Source organism: Vespula pensylvanica, chromosome 2 (genome assembly GCF_014466175.1).
Source record: "Vespula pensylvanica isolate Volc-1 chromosome 2, ASM1446617v1, whole genome shotgun sequence".
NCBI lineage: Eukaryota > Metazoa > Arthropoda > Insecta > Hymenoptera > Vespidae > Vespula > Vespula pensylvanica.
The window spans coordinates 3,459,239-3,480,482 of record NC_057686.1 but is presented as its reverse complement, the minus strand read 5'-3'; the positions used below and the strand labels follow the sequence as shown (position 1 = coordinate 3,480,482).

The 21,244-nt window shown below is 37.5% G+C and overlaps 1 protein-coding gene across 7 annotated transcripts in view; it reads right to left on the bottom strand.

Moving 5' to 3' along the window:
• Positions 1–73: 73 nt before the first annotated feature.
• LOC122637822 overlaps positions 74–21,244 on the bottom strand; it is a 231,169-nt gene continuing 209,998 nt past the window's right edge. For all 7 annotated transcript variants that reach the window (XM_043830218.1, XM_043830220.1, XM_043830222.1 and 4 more), the window contains 3 exons: positions 12,599–13,512; positions 11,353–11,878; positions 74–8,275 (listed from right to left, as the gene is read on the bottom strand). In XM_043830218.1, coding sequence (XP_043686153.1) covers positions 7,332–8,275; positions 11,353–11,878; positions 12,599–13,501 — 2,373 coding nt within the window. In that variant the 5' untranslated portion in view covers positions 13,502–13,512 and the 3' untranslated portion in view covers positions 74–7,331. The remainder of the gene's footprint in view (positions 8,276–11,352; positions 11,879–12,598; positions 13,513–21,244) is intronic.

Here is a 21,244-nt window from a genome sequence, read left to right as displayed (position 1 = left end):
TATTTTTCCTGGATGAATGTTAAAAGGTTAGAAAAGTCTTAAAAAAAAGTCAATCGTTGCAAGGTCGACTGTATATATAGGGTTGGGAAATATTTATTAAAATTTAATCTATGTAGTGGTGTGTACAGAGCAGTGCCTTCAGTACAGTATCGTAATATTACAATTACACTAAATATTTTATTTATAAAATATGTATAATATATACAGCGCCTTCCTTACAGTACCTAAAAATTATATTCGACTTAAAAATTATATACTGAATTCTACACAATTCGACGTCGTTTTCTTTTCCAAAAACAAGTTTTTTCTTTTTTTTTATCAAAAGATAATATAGTATAAACGTTTGTATAAATAAATGTGAAAAAATGACATAGTAACAATGTAACGTAAAAATGTTGGAATTATAATGATAGTGACATCGACGATGATAATAACGATGAATATGATGACATATAATAATCAATAAAAGTAAGTATTAGTAATGATGGTAACATTACTAAAAATTGACATAAAAGATATCTCTCGATATAACAGTCGTAAGAATTGATACCGAAAACTATCGGCTAAAATCGATTTCGTTTTCTTATATCTTTTTCTTTTCTATATTCACGTTTAAATATAGCGGAAAAGTAAATACCAATGTTACATTTCCTATTAAAGATCCTTATCTACGCCGTGAAACATAAGTATAAATCATTTACATTCATATTAATCATTCTGACTTTACGCTTTCGATAAAAGCATGTATAAAGTGTTTTTATCCTGTACATTACTGCAACAAGAGACCATACGAGATACGAAAATATCCTTTGACGAGTAATCACCCATTCGCGCGTGACCTCGTTCGTAATAATTAATATAATATATATATAATTATTATTAATAATAATTATTATTAATCAATTGAGACAAACTCAGTTGGACACGACTGATCCACAGAAACGCATCCACTCGTATCGCTCTTTCGGCATGACGCACTACTAAACTTGTCCGCAACTAACACAAGGATTAATTCGGAACACACATTCGTATATTCGACGAGACACTGTTACAACAATTTTTCTAAGTCTCGACGCGTACGTAAAATTTTTTTTTTTTCTTTTAACATTGGTTCTTTTCATTATTCACGGTTTACGTTACGTTGTCACTTTTTTTTCCTTTTCCTTCGTCTTCTAAGCGCAACAATAGAATTGATTAGGCAATGTTTCAACGACGACAATTAGGACACACGATTTACGTAATCGTTCAGCGAGCAGACACTTAGAAAACTACACGCTCTACGAAGTATTACACACGAGTAAAACTAATATTGTACAACGTTTCATGGTAAAATTATCGTTTTTTTTAATATCCACAGGGTATGTAAGTGTGTGTGTGTGTGTGTGTGTGTGTGTGTGTGTGTGTGTGTGTATTTGCGAAAAGACACAAAGAGTTTCTTTTCTCTCGCACGCATGCACGCTCGCTCACACGCACTCTATTACAGTTTTATTTTACGTCCATATGTTCCTTCATCTATCGTAAGTTATTTTAATCGGTGGTCGATTGAATTCTTCTCAATCGCCTGTAAGATTTTTATCATTAAGTCTATGTATAGGCAGATACGTTTGCTTTATCGAAAGGATAGTCGTCATCATAAAGGACTATAATTAAATATTTTTGCGAACTTCTCGTAACACAATCAACGCAATTCCTTTCTCTTTTTTTTTTTTTTTTGAGAATACAAAAAATTATATTTTAATTTTTAATACATTTAGTGAAGGAACATCGGTCTTCACAGAGCAGAAAATCGATATAACGATGATCGCTATAAAATAATTTGATATTAAAATAAATGATAAAACGTGGATCGACTTTTGATTATGGAAGTATATTATAGTATACTTTAGCATATAATAGCTTTCGGTACTAATTGTAAGATTGTCCTTGATTGGCCAATTAATGCATATTTTGAAGTTTCAGTCATACTAGGACAATTGAAGTTTTATCGCGTTGAAATTCTTTAAAATTAGTTTTTAACGTAAATCTAACGTTGAAAAAGAATATGTATGCTCATTTAGATATATTAATTAAACCGAAAGAAATTTTATCAATTAAGGATCCTTTTTGTTATATGAAATGCCAGAGTTTTATTACGAAAACATAAATGTTTTAATTAGTCAAAAGCAGGTTAACGATTTCCCCTCCGTTATTAATTAAATATGAAATATATCTAACAATAAGTATCGAGTTGGATCGGTTATTGCGGACGGTAAGTCAGACTGTGCGTTTTTTTAAAAACACTCAGTTAACTCTCAATGCGTCTATTGATAACAAATTGTGAACTCGGTGTATCTGACGTGCACAATTTATAGTTTCAATAAATAGCAAGAGTTCTTAACTACGTTGACAGGTAAAACATAATTATATTATGATGGAATTCCCTTAATGAGCGGAGTGAAAGGAAAGTTAACTTGGTAAATCATTTATCATAAAAAATACGTGAATAAATCGATGATACTGAAATGGAATATTCTTTCGTAAAGTAGATGTACTAATGTAACATTATTTAATAAATCGTTACGTTTATATCTTTCGAGACTCTATTAAAAATGCAAAAATATTGATCGCAATATTATACTTTCTTAAAAAACGATCGATCGCTCTCATAACAATAAACATTTTTTTTCGTCCTTTATTTTATAATCGTATTCACAATCCTGTATTATCCTATCAAGTAACAAATAAAAAACAAAAAGTATATTTAGGAATCGATTTTAGGTAAATGAATTGCAAATTAGATTGAGAAAAGGATTGATCGTAAAGGACGATATTGGAAAGAAAATAAAGACGAAGGACTTTGATTCGAAGTCGGGAAGGGTCCGCTGGTAAATTGTGTTGTTGAGAGAGGGTTTGGTTAGAGTGTAAAGGAGACTCTTTATGACACCACGGTAGCTTGCTACAACGAGGTATCTCACGATAATAATTGTAGCTGCGTGTGCAAGCGTCTCGTCGTCGTATACACGCTCGATTACGGGCGTCACGACCAGACACACGACGGATGAACAACAAGGAAATGTGTATTATTACGTTTCGAGACCATCAAACGAGAAAGTTATATGCGTGTATGGTACGAAGCTCCCTTCCCGCTATATTACGTTCATCTATCGTTAAATCAACACCGTGATAATAGATATTTCTAGCGATTAACTAGACAACGTAGACATCTTCGATCAAATTTAAACGATTTCAAAGATAATTAATATCTTTATAAATATTTGAAAGTAATCGATCGTCTAATAGAAGTACGAATTTTTTAAAATCGACTTACTCAACATATAAAATCAAAGAGAACAATTTGAAAATTTTTTTGTAAAGTAACATTAAAGTCCGTAAGACTTTAGAGAATATACCGAAAAGAATCCTATTCTTGTCATGAAACCAGATACTTATCCATTGCAAATACCGTCATTTACCGTCACTCAAAAATCGTCCAACTCGCCTTTATTCTTTCGATTTCCCATCCTCTCTCTCTTCCTCTCCTTTTCCCTCTATCTCGTTTTCTATCTCGTTAGTTGAAATATCGCGAAGATGAAATGTCCGGAAAAGGATGTGGCAGGTATGCAGGCAGGCAAGCAAGCAAGCAGGCAAGCAAGCAGGCAGGCAGACAGACAGACAGACAGACAGTCAGACAGACAGACAGACAGACAGACGGATAGGAAATTTCGGCATCGATATCGACGGGCAGAATAATTTAGCCACTTACTAATGGCAACGCGTAAGTAAAGTGAGTTGCTCGTGATTCGAGACACGTGTGCCGATTTGGATGGCGAGATTTATGGTTTTAACGCTTTGTATCGCGAGCTATGCTGGATGCATATACATATGTATGCATACATACATACATATGTATGCCCCTACCTACATATATATATATATATATATATATATATATATAATATATATATATATGTATGTATGTATGTATATAGATAGACATACCTACGCTTGTATTTAACGTGTATACATACACACGTGTAACGCATATGTATATACACGTGTACCATTGAATATAATTCGTAATTCGTGCATACGCGAAATGCCGATCGATTGACGAAACGACGCGAAACACGTTACGTTCATTGTCGAGGTTGTCGGCCTCCCCGCAAACGTCCTATCGTCTTCTCGGTGCGAGCAAGCACGGGGATCTCGCTCAGAGAGCACATCAAAATACAAAACTACAAAAATATACTCGCGAGACCGCACCGGCCGTATATGAGATCCTTTCTTCTACTCCTTCTCTTTTTCTCTTTCTCTGCATCTCCATCTCCCTCTCTTTCTCTCTCTCTCTCTTTCTCTCTCCTTCTCTTTCTCTGTCCTTCTCTCTATTTCTCTTTCTCCCTCTTTTCGCTTTTATTTCCTCTCTTTGCTCTTCCCTCTTTTATTTCAACGCTTCTCGTATTTACATATAAACAATGTTCAATGACAATCACTCGCCAGTCTGTGTATATATGTACATTAGATCGCATGCTCGGCCGGTTTCTCTCTTGAAAAACGAACAAACGGCTCGCGATTCTCTCTCTCTCTCTCTCTCTCTCTCTCTTTCTCTCTCTCTTCGTTTCTCTTTCTAGTTATCTTTTTTCTTTTTTTTCCCTCGCTCTAGGTCGTTGAAAATATCACGTGACAAGGTCCCTTAGTATATCGATGCTTTCTCTCTTTGTTTTTCGCTTTGACAAACTTTGCTTTCGTTACGTTTCTTTTCCTTCGTAGAGTAGAGATAGACGGGAAGAGAGCTGAGAGTTGGCACCTGTATTTATCGATTGAATCTAATTACCTAATTCTATATCCTTCATTCTGTTCGATCCTTTATCTTATTATTTGTTTATATATTTGTTTCTGTAAAATGGCCGAATGCGAAAAAAAATAATTTTCGGGACTTGTAACGAGTTTCTAACAAACATTAAAAGATAATTAAATTTGATCGTCGTTGACCTTTCACATTAGTTATATAAATTTATTTATGTTAATAGCTTATTTTCAGAACTTTAGAAAAAAGAAAAAAGAATCGATCGATCCACTAACTTATCGAACAAGACTTTCAAATAACAAATGTATATATTGTCCATTTTTTATGCGTTACGTTTGAAAGTAACGAAGCATTCGCGAATAATTTGAGCTTTCGGTTTAGTTAACTATTGAATACAAATCCAAAAACACAGAGAACCTTTTTACTATTTTTATTCAGAGCTCAAATTTTCCGCACATACTTTCACCTTAACGTTTTGAGTTTAAGCTTGACTATTGTGGAACAATTAAAAACCTAACAATATTTTTTTCACAATACCGAAAACAGAGAATCATGTATGATTCGAAACCATCTAATATACGTTTGAAATGTTAACAATCATATTAATTGAGAGACAATGAACTAAATCGATTGAACGAGACAAGTGAGAAATATAAACGTAATGCAATCAAAATATATTTATATAAAATTAGATATGTATGACGATAGGAAGATAGAAATTTATCGACGAGCATGTTTGAAGGAAGAACCAATACTCTTCAATTCGTATAGTAAGAAAATATTTCGATAGGTAGATGTACCAGGGAGACTTTGTTTTTCAGCTTTAGTTCGATAAAAATGGAAATTTGTTGTCATCATAGCAACGAGATCTTCGAGATTCAGGTACAATCACGTAATATCGTATATCGCCATAGAATCTGTCCGCTTTTACGTCTTTATTTCCAACTTACGATGTTATTGACCATTTTATTTCGACCTATGAAAGGTAAAACACGGTTTTTTTTCTCCTCGTTTCTGTTTCGTTCGCTCAGCTTTCGTGCTCGCGCGTTTTCTAAATAAACGATGGCGATCCGTGGCGATCGAATGCAATACGGGAAAGCTTTTTTCGCTAACACGATGTTCGGCATTGCCGGCAGTATTTCACACGGCAGATTCCAACCACTCTCCCCGGAAAGGTCGTTCTTTGACACTGGATTTATTGGCCACGAGCCACGAGGATCGTTATAGTTTTACTGCATTTTATTCGAAACCATCTTTTCCGGGCCTATTCACCTTTCTTCTTTTTGTTTTTCCTTTTTTTCATAGTGAGAGAGAGAATTTTTAGGGTCAAAATTGTGGAACTTGTTGCAAGAGTCACAATTGCGGATGAATAAAAGAACGTGCTTCTTTTTTTTCTTTTTTTTTGCTTTTTTTGTTTTTTTTTTTTTACAATCTTATCCCTTAGAGACTTTGCCCGTGGCATTAAAAAATGTTCAAAGTTTTTTTCCACGAAACGATATACTTCCTTCATTTTATTTTCATCCGTAATCTAAAACACCGATAAAATGTTGGAAATAATTATATAAAGCGCCCCAATGGATACGACATTCGAAGTAGCTTACTCAATCTTGTCAAATAAGCTTAACACCTTTCATCAACGCAAAAAGCTTCTATAGCCGGACAACCGTAAACCACGAATGCTTGCTTGGTCGATCACGAAACAGAGTTTCACATGGACATTGAACGACATTAAAGAATGTGTGACCTGAGTCGTTTGGAGCGACCAGAGAAAATCGACGACGCGTTGCTCAGCTTGATTCCTCGGAAATTGAGAAACCGCGGTAGATAGAAGAAGATCGTCGTGGATATTGGAAAAGTTCTCCTCTATCTTAACGAATAGATATAATCTTTAACCAACCGAGGATAAGCTCGATTTATCGGATTAAATAACAATAATTCAGGTTAGCTTAGAAAGAAAGTTACGTTTTTCTAATAATTCTTACTTGTCTCATTGCCTCTCAATTAATAACATTCTATGAAATCTTTAATATCGCATAAGATTTTTCGCGAAGCAATATCTCGCGATATAAATCGTGAAATCGTTCTAATCTTGCTTGTCGGACGAGCCGATGAAAAGCGAAAGAGGAAATGAAAGGAACGAAAAGATTTAAATGGGGGAAGAAAGAAAAAAAAAGAAAAAGAAGGAAGAAGGAGAGAAAATGGGGGAAAAAGAAAACGCGTATCGAGAGAAAGAGCGATAAATCGCATCCTATGCGAATTATAGTCCGTATGTCTTCATCCCTCATCAGCTCGACGTTTGATAAAACGACGAATCGTCGTCCTCTCGTCATCGTCATGTCGTGGTATCGTCTCTTTGTTCGAAAGAAGAACCGCGTCGACTTGCGTTCACGTCGGAAGAAGAATCATCGAAATCTTCGAATGAAGGCACTATTGGTTTCTTTCCCGAGTTCGCCGGCGACTCGATAGAGTAGTATGGCTCGACGTAGTAGTGACGGGAACGAAGAAGTAGGAAGACCCGACGTCCTCATCGTCCATTATATTCGTAGGATCATACTTCCGTGCCGTCCTCATCCTCGTCTTCGTAGAGAGGTCCGTTGGTCGATTTCTTTTTGGGTTTGGGAGGTGGCCTAGGTGGAATCTTCCTACCTAACGTGTTGTTACCTTGTTGTTGCAATCCGAGGGATCTGGAGCTGATATCGAGAGTCTCATCGGCCAATTTAATGGACCAATCAGAGATGGCCTCGGGAGCACCCTCGGGTGCCGATCTATCGAGGGTACCGAGTGCGTTCGAACTACCGGCTAATATGTTGGGAGTGCTTCGTTGCATGGTCGCATAGTGGGAGGTCGGTGTACCAGGAATTTGCCTTCCTCTGACCGAAGATCCGGTTTCCGGACTTTTATTTAGGGAAAGCACAGAGCTTCCGTCTGCTGTGGTGCGTAGGCCTAAATTATCATAGACGGGTTCTAATGCATCCGTGGGCGAAGTCGGTGGACCACTGCTCCAGCTGGGAGCTCGAGGTCTCCTTGGAATGGTGACGTATCCGTGACGAGGCATCACTGGTGCTACTGCGGATCCCGCGAGACCATACGGTGTGACGCTTCGATTATGAGGGAGAGTCTTGAAAGTCGCAGGATATTGTCCAGGTGGCGAGTTATAGCCCAAAGACGTCGGACTCGAGGTCGAATGCTGTCGTTGTTGATGCTGCTGTTGTTGTTGCTGTTGTTGCGGCTGATGTTGCTGATGTTGCTGACTAGGAAGACGAGTGTTGTCTGGCGCTGTAGAAGCCTGACTGGTCGGCGAGGCGCCACGACCACCGGAGAAGGCCAACAGGTCTGGTGGATACTGTCGATAAGTACCACTTCCGACACGGCTCAAAGTTCCACCGGCACCCCCGTTATCGAATTCTGTCGTCCTCGGACCCTCCTCTCTTTCCTCGTCCAATCCTCCGCCGACCACGTTGCCGATCACGCCGCTACCGACCACACCGTCAGCTGTCAAAAGAGAAACAAAGGGGAAGGACGAACGTTAAAAAAGAAAATTTTAAAAGAGCTTGCGCGAAGAAATGAATATAAACTTAAAATAAAGAGACGGAGATAGAGAGAAAGCCGTCCGGCCGACCGATACTTCATCACGATTCCTTCTCGACCGCCAAAAAAAAAAGTTTCATTTTCAAGGGGACCCACACAATTTACATACAATTGAAAATTCATTTTCTCAACGAGCACGCTAGTATCGCTCCTATCAATTAAAACATTCCTGAAAGAAATATTAAACTGGACAAGTTTTCTTTAGGAGAAGTTTGATTACGTCACTGAATTATCCGTCGTCGAACTGAACAACTTTTTTCAATACTTATGATGAGACAGATTCTTGGTCGAAGCCAGTAACTTATTGATAAAATACTTGGAAAAAATCACCATGAAACTTTCGTAGAAAAGAAAGCTTGCGACTAACGAAGTGACGAAGTGCAAACTTGCCTTCGTCGTGTCTCGAAGTTTATATTAGGATCGTCGTAGTTTCGATGCCACGATCGAAGTCGCGACATAACGATCGTACAATTTTCCTAACGATGCCGTGCGTTAACGAGTACCACGTTTAAGCTTTACGCCCGTCGACGAACGGTAATCCGAAACTCCCGACCGTTTATCCTTCCATGACAGAAATTAACGCTCCATCAAGGATGCAGCATTAGTACGATCGAATTACACTGAATATTCTACAAATTCTCGATGGAATTTTTATTTTAACAAATATATTTGTTTTTTATCTATTTATCCAAAACTAATCTCGAAATTAATTTCGAAATTAATTTCGAAGGAAATATGATAAAAAAAAAATTATAAAACGTAAGAAGCTTTTTAGAATTATATTATTTTTTCCTACGTTATACGTACGTGCGTATTTTTTAAGCGTAACTTGAAAGATTTTGCAGGTAGTGATAAAGCAACGTAATAAAAAGATACAAAAGAACGAAAGAAAATCTAATTTTGTACGAAGAAAAGAGAGCAAAATAAAAGGAAAACAGAAATTATATGTTTTAACGAGCATAGTGGAAAGAGGACAATCTCTAACGTGCATATCGAAATCATGATGACTGGACCTACCGACCAGTCCAGTCGGTGGAGATTCACAAAGCCAACATGTAGGAGACGAGGAGACGTTTGCAATTATTTACGGCGTGGTCGAGAGCCAGTCCTATTGTGGTTAAGCAGCGAACGCAAAAGGGAGAGATCCGCCGTCTCTCTATTATGTGAACATAATTTGGACAAGGCAAACGTTATATTCATTCTCTCTGCATTTCGAAGTAACGGTATTGTGAAGATCGAAACGACTATTGTCGAAATTTCGTTACCTAATTTGAACACAGTTCTTATAATTTTTTTTTTTGCGATTACTCGATTAGAATGGATTCGATTATCAGAGTTTTTATACAATTAATACACCGATTGGCAATAAAATTTAGTGTAAACTTTAAAATTGATATCCCGGGAGATTATATAGTAAGTTGAAAGTAAACAGCACGATATCGTAAAACATTTTTTGATGAAAATTCATGCAAAAATTGCAGTCTCTCATCCGTATTAACGTTTTATTTTACCGGGCATATTGTCCTCATTGTTATGCCCTTTCTTTGTATTCTCGTCCACGGAAAAGAAAGTGGCATAATGAAATAATGGTGAAATTTTGTTTTTCTTGTTTTCCTATTATGACTCTTTTATACGGTAAGACACAGTCATTCTATTTTCCTCTAATAACAATGAAGAAATATTTATTTTGAACAAACGAGTGTTTAATTAAGAATTTTTACTTTTTCCAAAATTTTACACAGAATTTTTCTAGCGAGCGATAAACGAATAACTTGCGAATAGACGAAACCAAAAAAAGAATAATATCGATTTTTCAAAACATTTCATCCACAATCACGTTGTTTCCTTTTCGTTCTATTCAAGTTAAATCAGTTTTGGGGAAAATTTATCTCTCTCCCTCTCTCTCACTTTTATCATGTTTTCTTTTTTTCTGTCGCTTTTCTCTTTTCAACTCGTAGCGTTAGATATGCAATATTTTTCTCGCGATTCTCTATATTTGCATATTCGGATAGAACAAACGTACGCTATTGACGAAGGAATTTCGTGTAAAATTAAAAGAGGTACGTATTTGTCTATCTCCGGCAAAAGATAAAGCGAGAGCGAAGTACTGTATTCTCGATTTATTTTCCTTTCGAAAGACATGATCGTGAATAAAAATGGATCGTTCATTAACTCATAAAGATATCATCTATGTTGATCTGACACTTTGAAGAACTGTAACAAGCCTCGTCGTTGTGGAGAAAACCGTTCCAATCGATTCGTTTCGATGTGTCAGGTTCATGCTCGTTAATGCGATGCCTTTTTAGTGCGTCCTTTATTTACCAAAGAAGCTATTTAGCCAACGGGTAGATCGAATTATAAATCTTTTTACCGTGAAAAAGGATCGCTTTTATCTGTGACTTTAAATTAAAGCCTCGTTTTTATCTGCCGGGTACTGTTTCCCTAAACAAAGCGATTGCACCGTGTGCTTGCTCGATCGTATCGTCCTGAATCTTAAATCGCTATATCGACCTCTGTAATTCTAATCAAGAGAGCGCGTTGAATTTTTGTACCTTTTCTTCGTGACTTGTTATATTTACTATTGCGAAACTTAGTACTTTATAAATTAGTTTGGCTATATACAAGATTGAAATATTTTGTTCCATCGATCGATTATGGTAGATGTATGATACAATATTTACAAAAGTCCGGAAATATCGATTGAAATAAACAGCCGATGATATATAAGATGATTTTGATAAAAATAAAAATTAGGAAATTCAGCTATTCCTATAGGAAAGAATAATTCGAAATAAAAGTGATATTTCCATTTTCAATAATCTTAAGATAGGTATATGCTCGACGCTCTCACGAGTCACATTCGATGCTCGTTAACGTCAGAGCGAAACGCGGTGCATAGGAGCGGCGGTTGTGGTTGACCGATCGTTACTCCGGCTAGCACCTGGCGGCACATTGTTTAGTTATATATGCAGTGTACTGACCGAAGACCGAGTCGTTGTCGAGAAGGGTTCGATTCAGCTCCGTCATTTCGGTGCCGTGCGACGTCACGGAGGGTGCCTCGTATCGCCTGGCTGTTTTAACCGAGCTGGTGTTTATGGTCGTGATTAGAGACTTCTCTTGTTCTCCAAGACCATGATGTTCCAGGGACACTGCTTCCAAGCCTTTCTCGTCATGGTGATCTCGACGACGCCGACAGTAACAAGCACAGAGCGTCACCGTGACGAAGAGAAGTAGAAGGGCAGCAATACCCAGTCCTATAGCCAAAGGTAGGCTAATCGTACTGTCCCTGCCACTGATGGGATCGCCCACGATGCTCAGAGTTACGTTCTTCTCTACGCTACCACCTGGATTCTTCGCAAGGCAAACGTAATCACCTTTGTCGGATGGACCAACATCAGGGATAGTTAAATTCAACCAATCGTTGCTAGATTCGATAATATAGCCGCGTTCTCCATTATGTCGTCTGCTTTGATTGTTCAGTACTTTCGACCGATGCACCCAGACGAGCTGTAAACAAAATACATTCGATAAGGTTAAAACGACCGAAAGAAAACAAAAAAAAGAAGCGTAGTTTTTCTCAAATCGAAAAGAATTTGATATTTATCAATGTCCGATAGTTCTTCAAGAAGTACAATTTAATTTCTAATCGGCAAGGCCATCGCGAAACTAAATGAGTCTAGAACCATCGAGTCAACATCGCGTGACATTTTTCATCCTCGGAAAGTAACGTCCAATTTTAATTCGATTCATAAACGCAATGACTTGACAGTCCTAAGTATGACGGATCGCGAACACGACGTAGTATAACACCTGGTTAAGATACTGGCTGTACGATCGTATTCGTCATATCCGAAAGGTGAGCGTGATAAGTAATGTATTCCTGCTTGACTTTCCGAATGTCACGAGACGCGAGACAAATATGTCCCACTAGATCGTCTGTGAATGCATAACCCGGAACAGACTAGCGTGCTACCGTTTACGAAGAAGGAAACGTGTTCTACGTGCCAGTCCTTACTTGGAAATATCGCCAGGCTTCACAAATTGCTCTCGCGCATTTCTCAAGCTTCTTAAAGGCGTTCATTCGAAATCAGCGAAATGGAAACGAGAAGATTGAACTTAAGACGAATTAAAAGAAATTATACTTTTACCGGTATTTTTTAAGTAAAATAGAATAAAATTGTCTTTGGAATATCACAAGTAGAAGATCGAAGGGAAGACATCGGTTACCTGAGGTCGAGGAATGCCCGTGGCTCTGCACCAGAGTTTCGCATCTCCTTGGCCGATCTCAAGTTTTCCCACTGGTCCTATCGCAAAGATTTCCGGACGACAAGCAAAGTCGTCGCTGCTGACCTCGTCCCACATCTTCCCAGCAAGATTGGCTGGTTGTTGGCAAGTATTAGGCTTCGTGTACAATTTCCGCTCTATCGTCCAGTCGCGAAATCTCTTGAGTCGGCAGTTACAGTTCCAAGGATTATTCTGAAGCTCGAGACTGTTCAACTTCGGTAGATTCTCGAAACTGTGAAGCTTGAGTACGCTCAGATTATTGCCGTCTAAAGTGAGGGACTGGAGACCAGGTAAATTGCGAAATGTCTTTTCCTCGATTCTTTCCAATCTATTATCGGATACCTCAACCTTTTGCAAGAAGGTCAAGTTGAAGAACAAACCATCCTCCAGGGCCCTCAGTTTGTTCTGATTCAAGAGCAGCACTCTGAGTCGTAGGGTCTCAACAAAAGTACCTGGATGGAGCGTTCTAATGTTGTTAGCTGAGAGATCGATCTCGATTATGATCTTCAGTGCTCTGAACGACTTTGGATGCACCGTCTCGATGCCACACTCGCGCAGTACCAATTTGTGAAGATTCACGAGATTGTTCAGTTTGAAGATGTCTTCGATCAAGTGGGGTATCCGATTCCCAGTAAGATCTAGACTCTGGATCTCCGACGACAAGTTTTGCGGTACTTGCGTTAGATTCTGCCTCATGCACTCAGCCGTTTTCTTACCGGACACCCATTTGCATTTACACGACGACGCAGTGCATTGCATCCAGTCTTGCGCGACATCTTGTCCTCGGCACATGGCCACCATTGTCAGCATCAAGTAGAGTAACAACCTCGCCGTTGTCAGCTCCATCCTGAGGATTTCTATTAACAGAGGTAAATGTTGGTCGTTGATGAATCGTACTAAGCATGTAGCATTTAATCTACGGTATAACGTCGTCGTTCGTTTTTTCCACGATAAAAAAGATAAATTTATCCGTTTTAAGCTTAACGCGATTATCGCGACAAAGACGATAAAACTTTGAGGAACAAAAATATATTCCTTTTCATTCCATTTATATTTTTATTATTAAAAATTTCTTTTTTATTTACATTTGGACGTACGTTTTATAAAAAAGTTTATTATTTGTTACACTGCATTCAGAATACCGTAATTTTTGCAAGTGGTTATTCATAGTTAACAGAATTTTATATTTCTAAAGAAGTAAAATTCGCTATAACTATATTTTTTATGTCCGCGCGTCGTATGCCCAAACTCTTGTATTTTTCTCGGAGCATTGTAATCTTTATCTTCTATATTCATTCAACTATGCAAATTGTAATCGATATTCATTTGTATACGAGTCAATTGCCCGCTTTCTATACGCGCATTTTGTTTTCGTTTCGGGGAAGAGTGAAACAAGCTAACGATAGCAAAGTAAGTCGAATTAATGCCACCATTGTAGCGAGATTTTTGCGGTGAACACTAAAGTTCGAAAAGCTTTTGAAATATTTGGACGTGATACCTAGTCTCCCTGAAAATGGAAAAACTTTGGGTGACTATTTTTCCGAGGTACGAGAAGAGTCGTTAGGCAAGCAAATTTCACGGATTTCTCGAGAGAACCTCGTTAATCATAGAAATCCTTTTAACGGCCGGAAGCTAAACGCCCTTCTCGAAGTAAATCGTTTGGAAAGGAAGATTTCGATGCGTCGTTTAACAGAAAGGGAACCCGGTGGCTACTATTGGAAGCTATCTTTTCGCTCTCTTAAACTTTCTTTGTGATATCTCTCTTTTCTTCTACTATCGTCCAGGATCCTTGTTTTCCGTCTTTTCGTTTTCTAATTTTAGAAGGAGTTACACGTTGGTAGGTAACTTCGGTAATTTAGCTTAATATCGTTCTCTCCCTTTCTCTTTTTCTTTCTTTCTTCTATTTCACGACATGGTGGAGTCGGCAGGCCGTGCCGTCGACGTGTCGCCAAAGTTAAATTAATACAACACGGCAAGGGGCGAGTCCGAAGAGGCGTGCTTGCGCTCGAGCGTACACTTTACTCCTTTTATTATTGCTCAGACCCGAGGAGTCCGAGGTTGTGCATCAAATTACTCTTTTCGCCAGCAGGCAGAGCCCGATGCAATTCATCCTGTTCTCTCTTACTCCCTCTGGGACGTAGTACGAAAACGAGAGAAAGGAATACGGAATAGCTCGCGAGAGAGAGGGAGAGAGAGAGAGAGAGAGAGAGAGAGATAGAAAGAGAGAGATAAAGAAAGAAGGAAAGGGTTTGGACTTGGATGTGTAAGCTAGCTTGTACACCGTCGTGGCGCCAGTCTTACCATTTGAATTTATTCCAAAAGTCGGCGAAAGAGCTGACCGAGTTATAGCGCGGTGGTTAACGGAAATCGCTCGGAGGGTTATAAATTTCAATGTCGCGCGATAGAAGAATTAACGTCCGATGTAGCAGTCCTGTTACTTCGAATAATGAAATTCTGTTGAGAGACTTTGTTAGCGTGCCCGAATTCTATTACTGCCGAGTGAACGGTACCGTGAAAGTCGTAAGAATTAGGAGATCGAGAATAATATTCGAGCGATGATAATAGCTCTTTTCTCCGATTGTCAGATATGGGTGGATAAAAGCGAAAAAAAAGAACAGAGTTTTCGTATAAGATAGTTTATCATTTCTACGGACGCGTAATGAACGTAACTTGTCGTAGTAGTGGTTTATTGAACGTCAGAAAAGTTTCACTGAGAGAGTCGCATATAATAACTCTCGAGAACAAAGTTTCGTTGAAATAGTACACTCTTCTAGGGTGAAAGTAACACAGCTGTTCTTTCTTCTCGTATTTTACAGCGAGATTTTTTAAATCAGTTTTTTCTACCGAGCTTTTCTCTATTATTTTTCATTTCTCAGTCACAGTTGTTTTTATTGTCATTACGAAACGAGGCCAAAATGTTGAAGGCTAAAAATATTATAATTATTCGCGCGTAGAAGGCGTTAGGGATTCTTCGAAAGTTTTCCTATTCCAAAGAAAAAGAATGCCCTTTTACTGCCTCTCGAGGCTCCGTAGGGCTAATTGTAAAGCTAGCGTCATTGCCTCGACATTACGTCGTAATAAAATAATAAAAACGGACTATGACTTAGGGGTAGAAGCGTCCCGCGGGTCGTTTTGTTGAGAATTACGTCGAAAACAACTTTATGCATGCATTACGTTTTCACCACCCACGAAGCAACCCACAATCGTGGTAACGTTATTACGTTGAAAAGGAAGGGAAAGTTTAGGAAGGAAGAGAATAGTCAAGGATGCAATCTCGAAATAATGAAAAGTTCGAGAAACAAGATGCATAGCTCGGAGAAACGTCTACGCGTTTTTAGAATAAAAGAAAAGAAGGAAAGGAAGAAAGATCAGGGCAACAAGAAATTTTTCCAGACATGCAGGTGGTCGTGTAATGCGGAAGAGTTTTCCTACGGGAAGAAGAAAGAGTACGAGAGTCATCGATCGAACGAACTTTCATGGTTGTACGAGTTCTTCTGCTTTTGGATAAAATCCTTTCGTAACTTCTTCTTGTTCCGGTATCTTTTTGATCTTTTGATAGCTGCCTTTTTTGCGAGTTATTTCTTGTTGATACTAGCCATGCACAAAGAAGAACGTTCAAAGCTAAAGTAAACGTGCGCTCCCCAAGTCCGATCACATTTATTTCCGATTCTGTCCTCTTCTCTTTTCAATGTTCAACCCCTGTTATACGTTCATTGGCCTCGGTATCGGTTTCCTCGATCCAACCACCACCATATCTCTCTCTCTCTCTCTCTCTCTCTCTCTCTCTCTCTCTCTCTTTTACCAGGCATCGATCGTACGCATTTGACTTGTAAATAACTAGTACCAACGAGAGAAAGAACATTGGATATGCAGGAAGAGACGAAAGTAAAGAGTTTACATTAGCTGACATAAAGAGAAGTGGCCCATAGGAAGAGTTAACGCAAAGGGAACCTTTCTCCAAGAGAGACACGTGTGTTACATCACGTTGGAAAAGACTCCCATGGCTACGCGTCCTTTTTCATAGCGATTTAAGTAAGCTGGATGAAAAGGAGAAGAAAGGAAAAGAAGAAAGAAGGAAGAACCTACGATATCGAAAAAGTAGACGAACATAAAAGCTTTGGGGAAAAAGGCTTGCTAAGAAAGGAGAATAAAAATAGAAGAGAGGTCAAGAGCGAAGTCAATCGAATTTTTATCAGAACTATGGAATTTTAAATTTACTAGCACTCGGTCTATCAATCAAGAGTCCTTGGACGTTACACGCATACTTAGCTTCTCTTGGTCATGCTGTGTCCTTTTCACAAAAACTTCATCTATCACGTGGACGCGCTAGAGGGAGATTATTATCGCTGCTTTCTTGCCTTGTTCTTTCTTTTCTTTCTTTACCCTTTCTCTTAACCTTCTCGTTCATAACGCTCTATAGAGCGAATCTATAGAATATTCCTTTTTTCCCGACTGCTCTCGATATATGTGTTGCGGTTAAAGCCGTGTGACTTTTAGGTATTCGTTTTTCTATGTAGATTCACCGAGATAGACCGGCTATCTGTGAAATCGTGGAAAAAAACTCTGATACTGAAATCACGCTACAGTCGTACGAGTACTTAAACGCATATGCCCAGATTTCCGATCAACGTGAATCGGAAAACTCTCGAGACCTTTGGGGATCGAATATATCGGGGTTTATCTCTTTCCCTATCGTTTCGTAAGTTTTTTCAGCTGTACTTTACGAGTTTGTAGGTACGACTACCAGAAGTGTCTCATGCAATCACCATCGTTTCCTTGAAATAAAATTTTTCGATTCTGTTTAAAGTTCTACATAGATTATGACATTTTTTTAAATGCGTGAGCGTACGTAAACTTTCTTCGACAATAGGAACAAATTGACCGAAGGAAATTCAAGGAAATTTTTAAAAAGTACATTTTATTCACCGAAGCATGAACTGCCACTTATAATTTCAGACTTATCATCTGAAAACTTTCTGAATGCAACCTATTTTACTATAAATACTTTAATGTTAAAATGGGTGATAAAATGATGTTGGTGTCTAGTACGTAATAGGAAAGCGAGTATAACTAATATACAAAATTAGCAATATGAACATAATGGTAATGGGTGATAATCATCTCGATGATGGACTAAAAGGGGGTCTAGAGGGCAAAATTTCCCAACGGGTTTGAAGACGAAAGATATTATATTGTCCCTCCCGGTATGATCAGATGCCTGAGACGATCGTGTTGGTTGGTCGCGAATATATTGTATTTAGGGTACGACTTAACTCGTAGAACTAAAGATATATTCATTTGAGGATTAATTATTTTTAAATATCTTTTTCCGTTCAATAATTATTTTTTCCATTTAATAATCTTTTTCCGTTTCATAATTATTAATCATGTTAAAATACATTGAAGAAAGGAAAAGAAAAAGAGAAAAAAAGATGATCTGCCTCGAATGGGATAATCGCGTTATTTATAAAAACGTTTCACCGGGTAAAGTTCAATTTTAATTTTTCATATAGGTGCATCGAAATCGGTCGAAGCGTTATCCGCTTTAGTGAGTCATCAAAATGCGACACCCGACTTTTTTTAATACCTAATATAGTAATCGGCTAAAAAAAGGAAACTGAATAAATATTTCGATAAAGTTATCGAATGTCGACTCTTGAACGATCAATGAATGCGAAACATTTTCCAGGAACGGAGCAACTGTTCCGCGGCGGCTTGTCACGCGCGTTGACTCGGGTCGATACGGAATGAAATAATTACGCAATATGTTAATTGAGGTGGGAATATGGCGTGTAAAGGTTGGGGACTTTTGCGACATTCGCATGAGAGTGAGAGCAGTCATAAACGAAGTATAATGTCGACAAGAGAATGAAATAGATTTTTTGCATGATCACATGCCTTCCTTTAGGAAGCTCACTCGTATGTAATCGGTTCCTGTAACCAAAGAATATTTTTAAACAGTCCCAAATATCAAATTCATCGATTCGCAACACCTGCCGTAACTTGATACTTTTGTTCGATTTGATTTTTATACAAGTCTTTGATGCAAGAATTTTTTGGAAACGATCAACGTTTAGGATTGAATGATAACGAATTGGATTATTGATCGAGCGAACGCGGTTACCACATTGTATTTTCTACTTGTCTAGAATAGCTACTCGAAATGCGGATCGAAACAATCGAAGGGATGAGGATAAAAAAAAAAACAAGCGAGGCTTTCGTTTCCAAAACGAAATCGTCGTGAATACGATTAAGCACTTTCGTTCGATGGTAGAAACAAGTACAGCGATATCGCAATAGACTATATGTATACACTGAAATAATGGTTCCCAGCTGGAAATGTATTTTCTATAAACTTGCGAACAGTTGTTTTCAAAACAGTCTCTTTTCGTTTCTGTAATTTGGTTAGAGATGTAAAGGAAGTTTAGAATCGCATGAGAATAGTTCGTAATTAAAATTATGTTCGTGAGTGAAGAGATAAAAGTTTGATACTTAAATATACCGTAATATATATTTCTTTTTATATCCACAAATTTATTTGTTTGTTTTGCGATATGACTCAAGGATAAATTAGCGAGTTAGTTCAAATCTTAAACTTTTGCGAAGGTATTAAGACTTATACAAATTATTTGTAAAATGTCTATGTATACAATAGTAGATTTTACGTACAATATTAGTATTTATAATATTTGTATAATGTTAATAAAAAATTGAGCGTCAAACAAATAATACATTACCACCAACTGTAACGTTCTTACCGATCCAACCGGTATAAATTTAATTCGTCCTATTTGACGATAATGATTTGAATTTTTATATGGTTTCGAATGTAAAATAATTCCTCCTTCTTAAGAAGCACGACCGAATAGAATCTTATTTGTAATTGAAAGGGACGTTACTGAAATTGGAAAATGTTCGAAAAAGATTAAAACGAACGAAATCGATATACATTACGTCTATCGAAAACGTACAAATAGTCCAACGTATCAAAAAAAGTCGAGTTCTATAAGAAAATCATTCGCAGATACATGTAAAAAAACTTAAGGACAATTACGAAAATATTGTTACCTCTGCAATAATAAAAACAGAAAGATAAGAGATATACCAGCGTGAAAATATGAAAGTATGAAAGATGGAAACATTGGTCCTTTTTAGCTATTCTTCGTTTAATATTTCGACAAGTATAGGTGTATGAGTGTATGAAGGTGCTAAGTTCACCTTAGTCATCGTCGTCATCGCCATTGCTGCCCCCACTGTTTTCACTTTGTCCGTGGCTCTTATACAGGATTCAAGAGCACTTTGAGTTTAATCACCCGTGAAAAACCCTTCGATATACGCTCGTTCGTTCATGCGTGTGCGTGTCGTATGTACGTGTGTGTGTGTGTTCATGAGCATGAACACTAACTTAAAGCAAGGCATCGACCGAGTTACGTGTTACTCGGCCGAGCAGAGAGACCTGGATAATGCAGTCGAATGAGTTTCATCGAGCAAAGCTTCCGTTGCATCGGCCGAATGATAATTTTCTATCACTTTATTATATTTTTTTCAAATATGAAGACTACTCAAAGAAAGAGAAAAAAAAACAAAAGAGAAATAGAAGATAAATTTAACCTAAAATAAATTGGAAATCCATTTGGAAGATTTATAAAAAATACATATTTCCGTTCCAATTTTATTCAGATTGAAATTAGATTATTAGAGTCACAATGGAAAATAAATAATCATTATATTACCTTAACGCATTAACAGTTAGTAACAAGTTAAGTAAAAAAACGATCGTAAAATGCAGAGAATTTTTGAAAAAGAAAAATATAGTATAAAAGTTATCTTGTGTTAAAATGAAAAAAGAAAGTAGATAGGAGTAAGCTGTATCCCAGGCTTATAAAAACGATATCTCCGATCTCTTATTTTTAATTTTCAATTTAGAACTTTTTAAAAACTTTACGATTTCTCGGACAAGGTAAGTGGCTCTGAACTTTGGTTGGTTCAGTTTTTTCTTCGGAGAAATGGAAGAGAGAAAGAGAGAGGGAGGCAGAAAGAAAACACTTGTATAGAATGAAAAAAAGGGAAGGACGCATGCGCAGTTTGCTACAATTTTCTCGCTTATTCGATACTTATTACGCAAAAGTTTCTCACCTCTTTCTTTTGATTCCCGAATAACGCTCAGTTTCTGGCTACAGTTTCTACTACGTAGCTATGCTCTGTGACCGGAAAGACGATGAGAAAGTTTTCATAATCATTTTTAATACTTTCGGAAGAAGGATTGATATCGTCTTAAAGTTAAGACAAAAAAAGGAAAGAAAGAAGCGAAAGAAAGAAGTACATGGATACCCGAAGGATCGGTTAAGTTTTGTAAAAAGTTGGTTTCATCGATTGAAAAAAGTACTTAGGACTTGCAGAAATGGTAGATTTTAAACTTGTGAATTTCGAATTCGATACATTTTTCCTTTTACATTGACCGTGATTCGCAATATATTCTCAGAAAAGATAATATTTATTAACGTAGAAAATATCGTAAAGAGAAAAGAGAAAGGAAAAAAATAAAAGAGAAATAAAAGATTGTAAAGTTAGTTTTACATTTGTAGACTT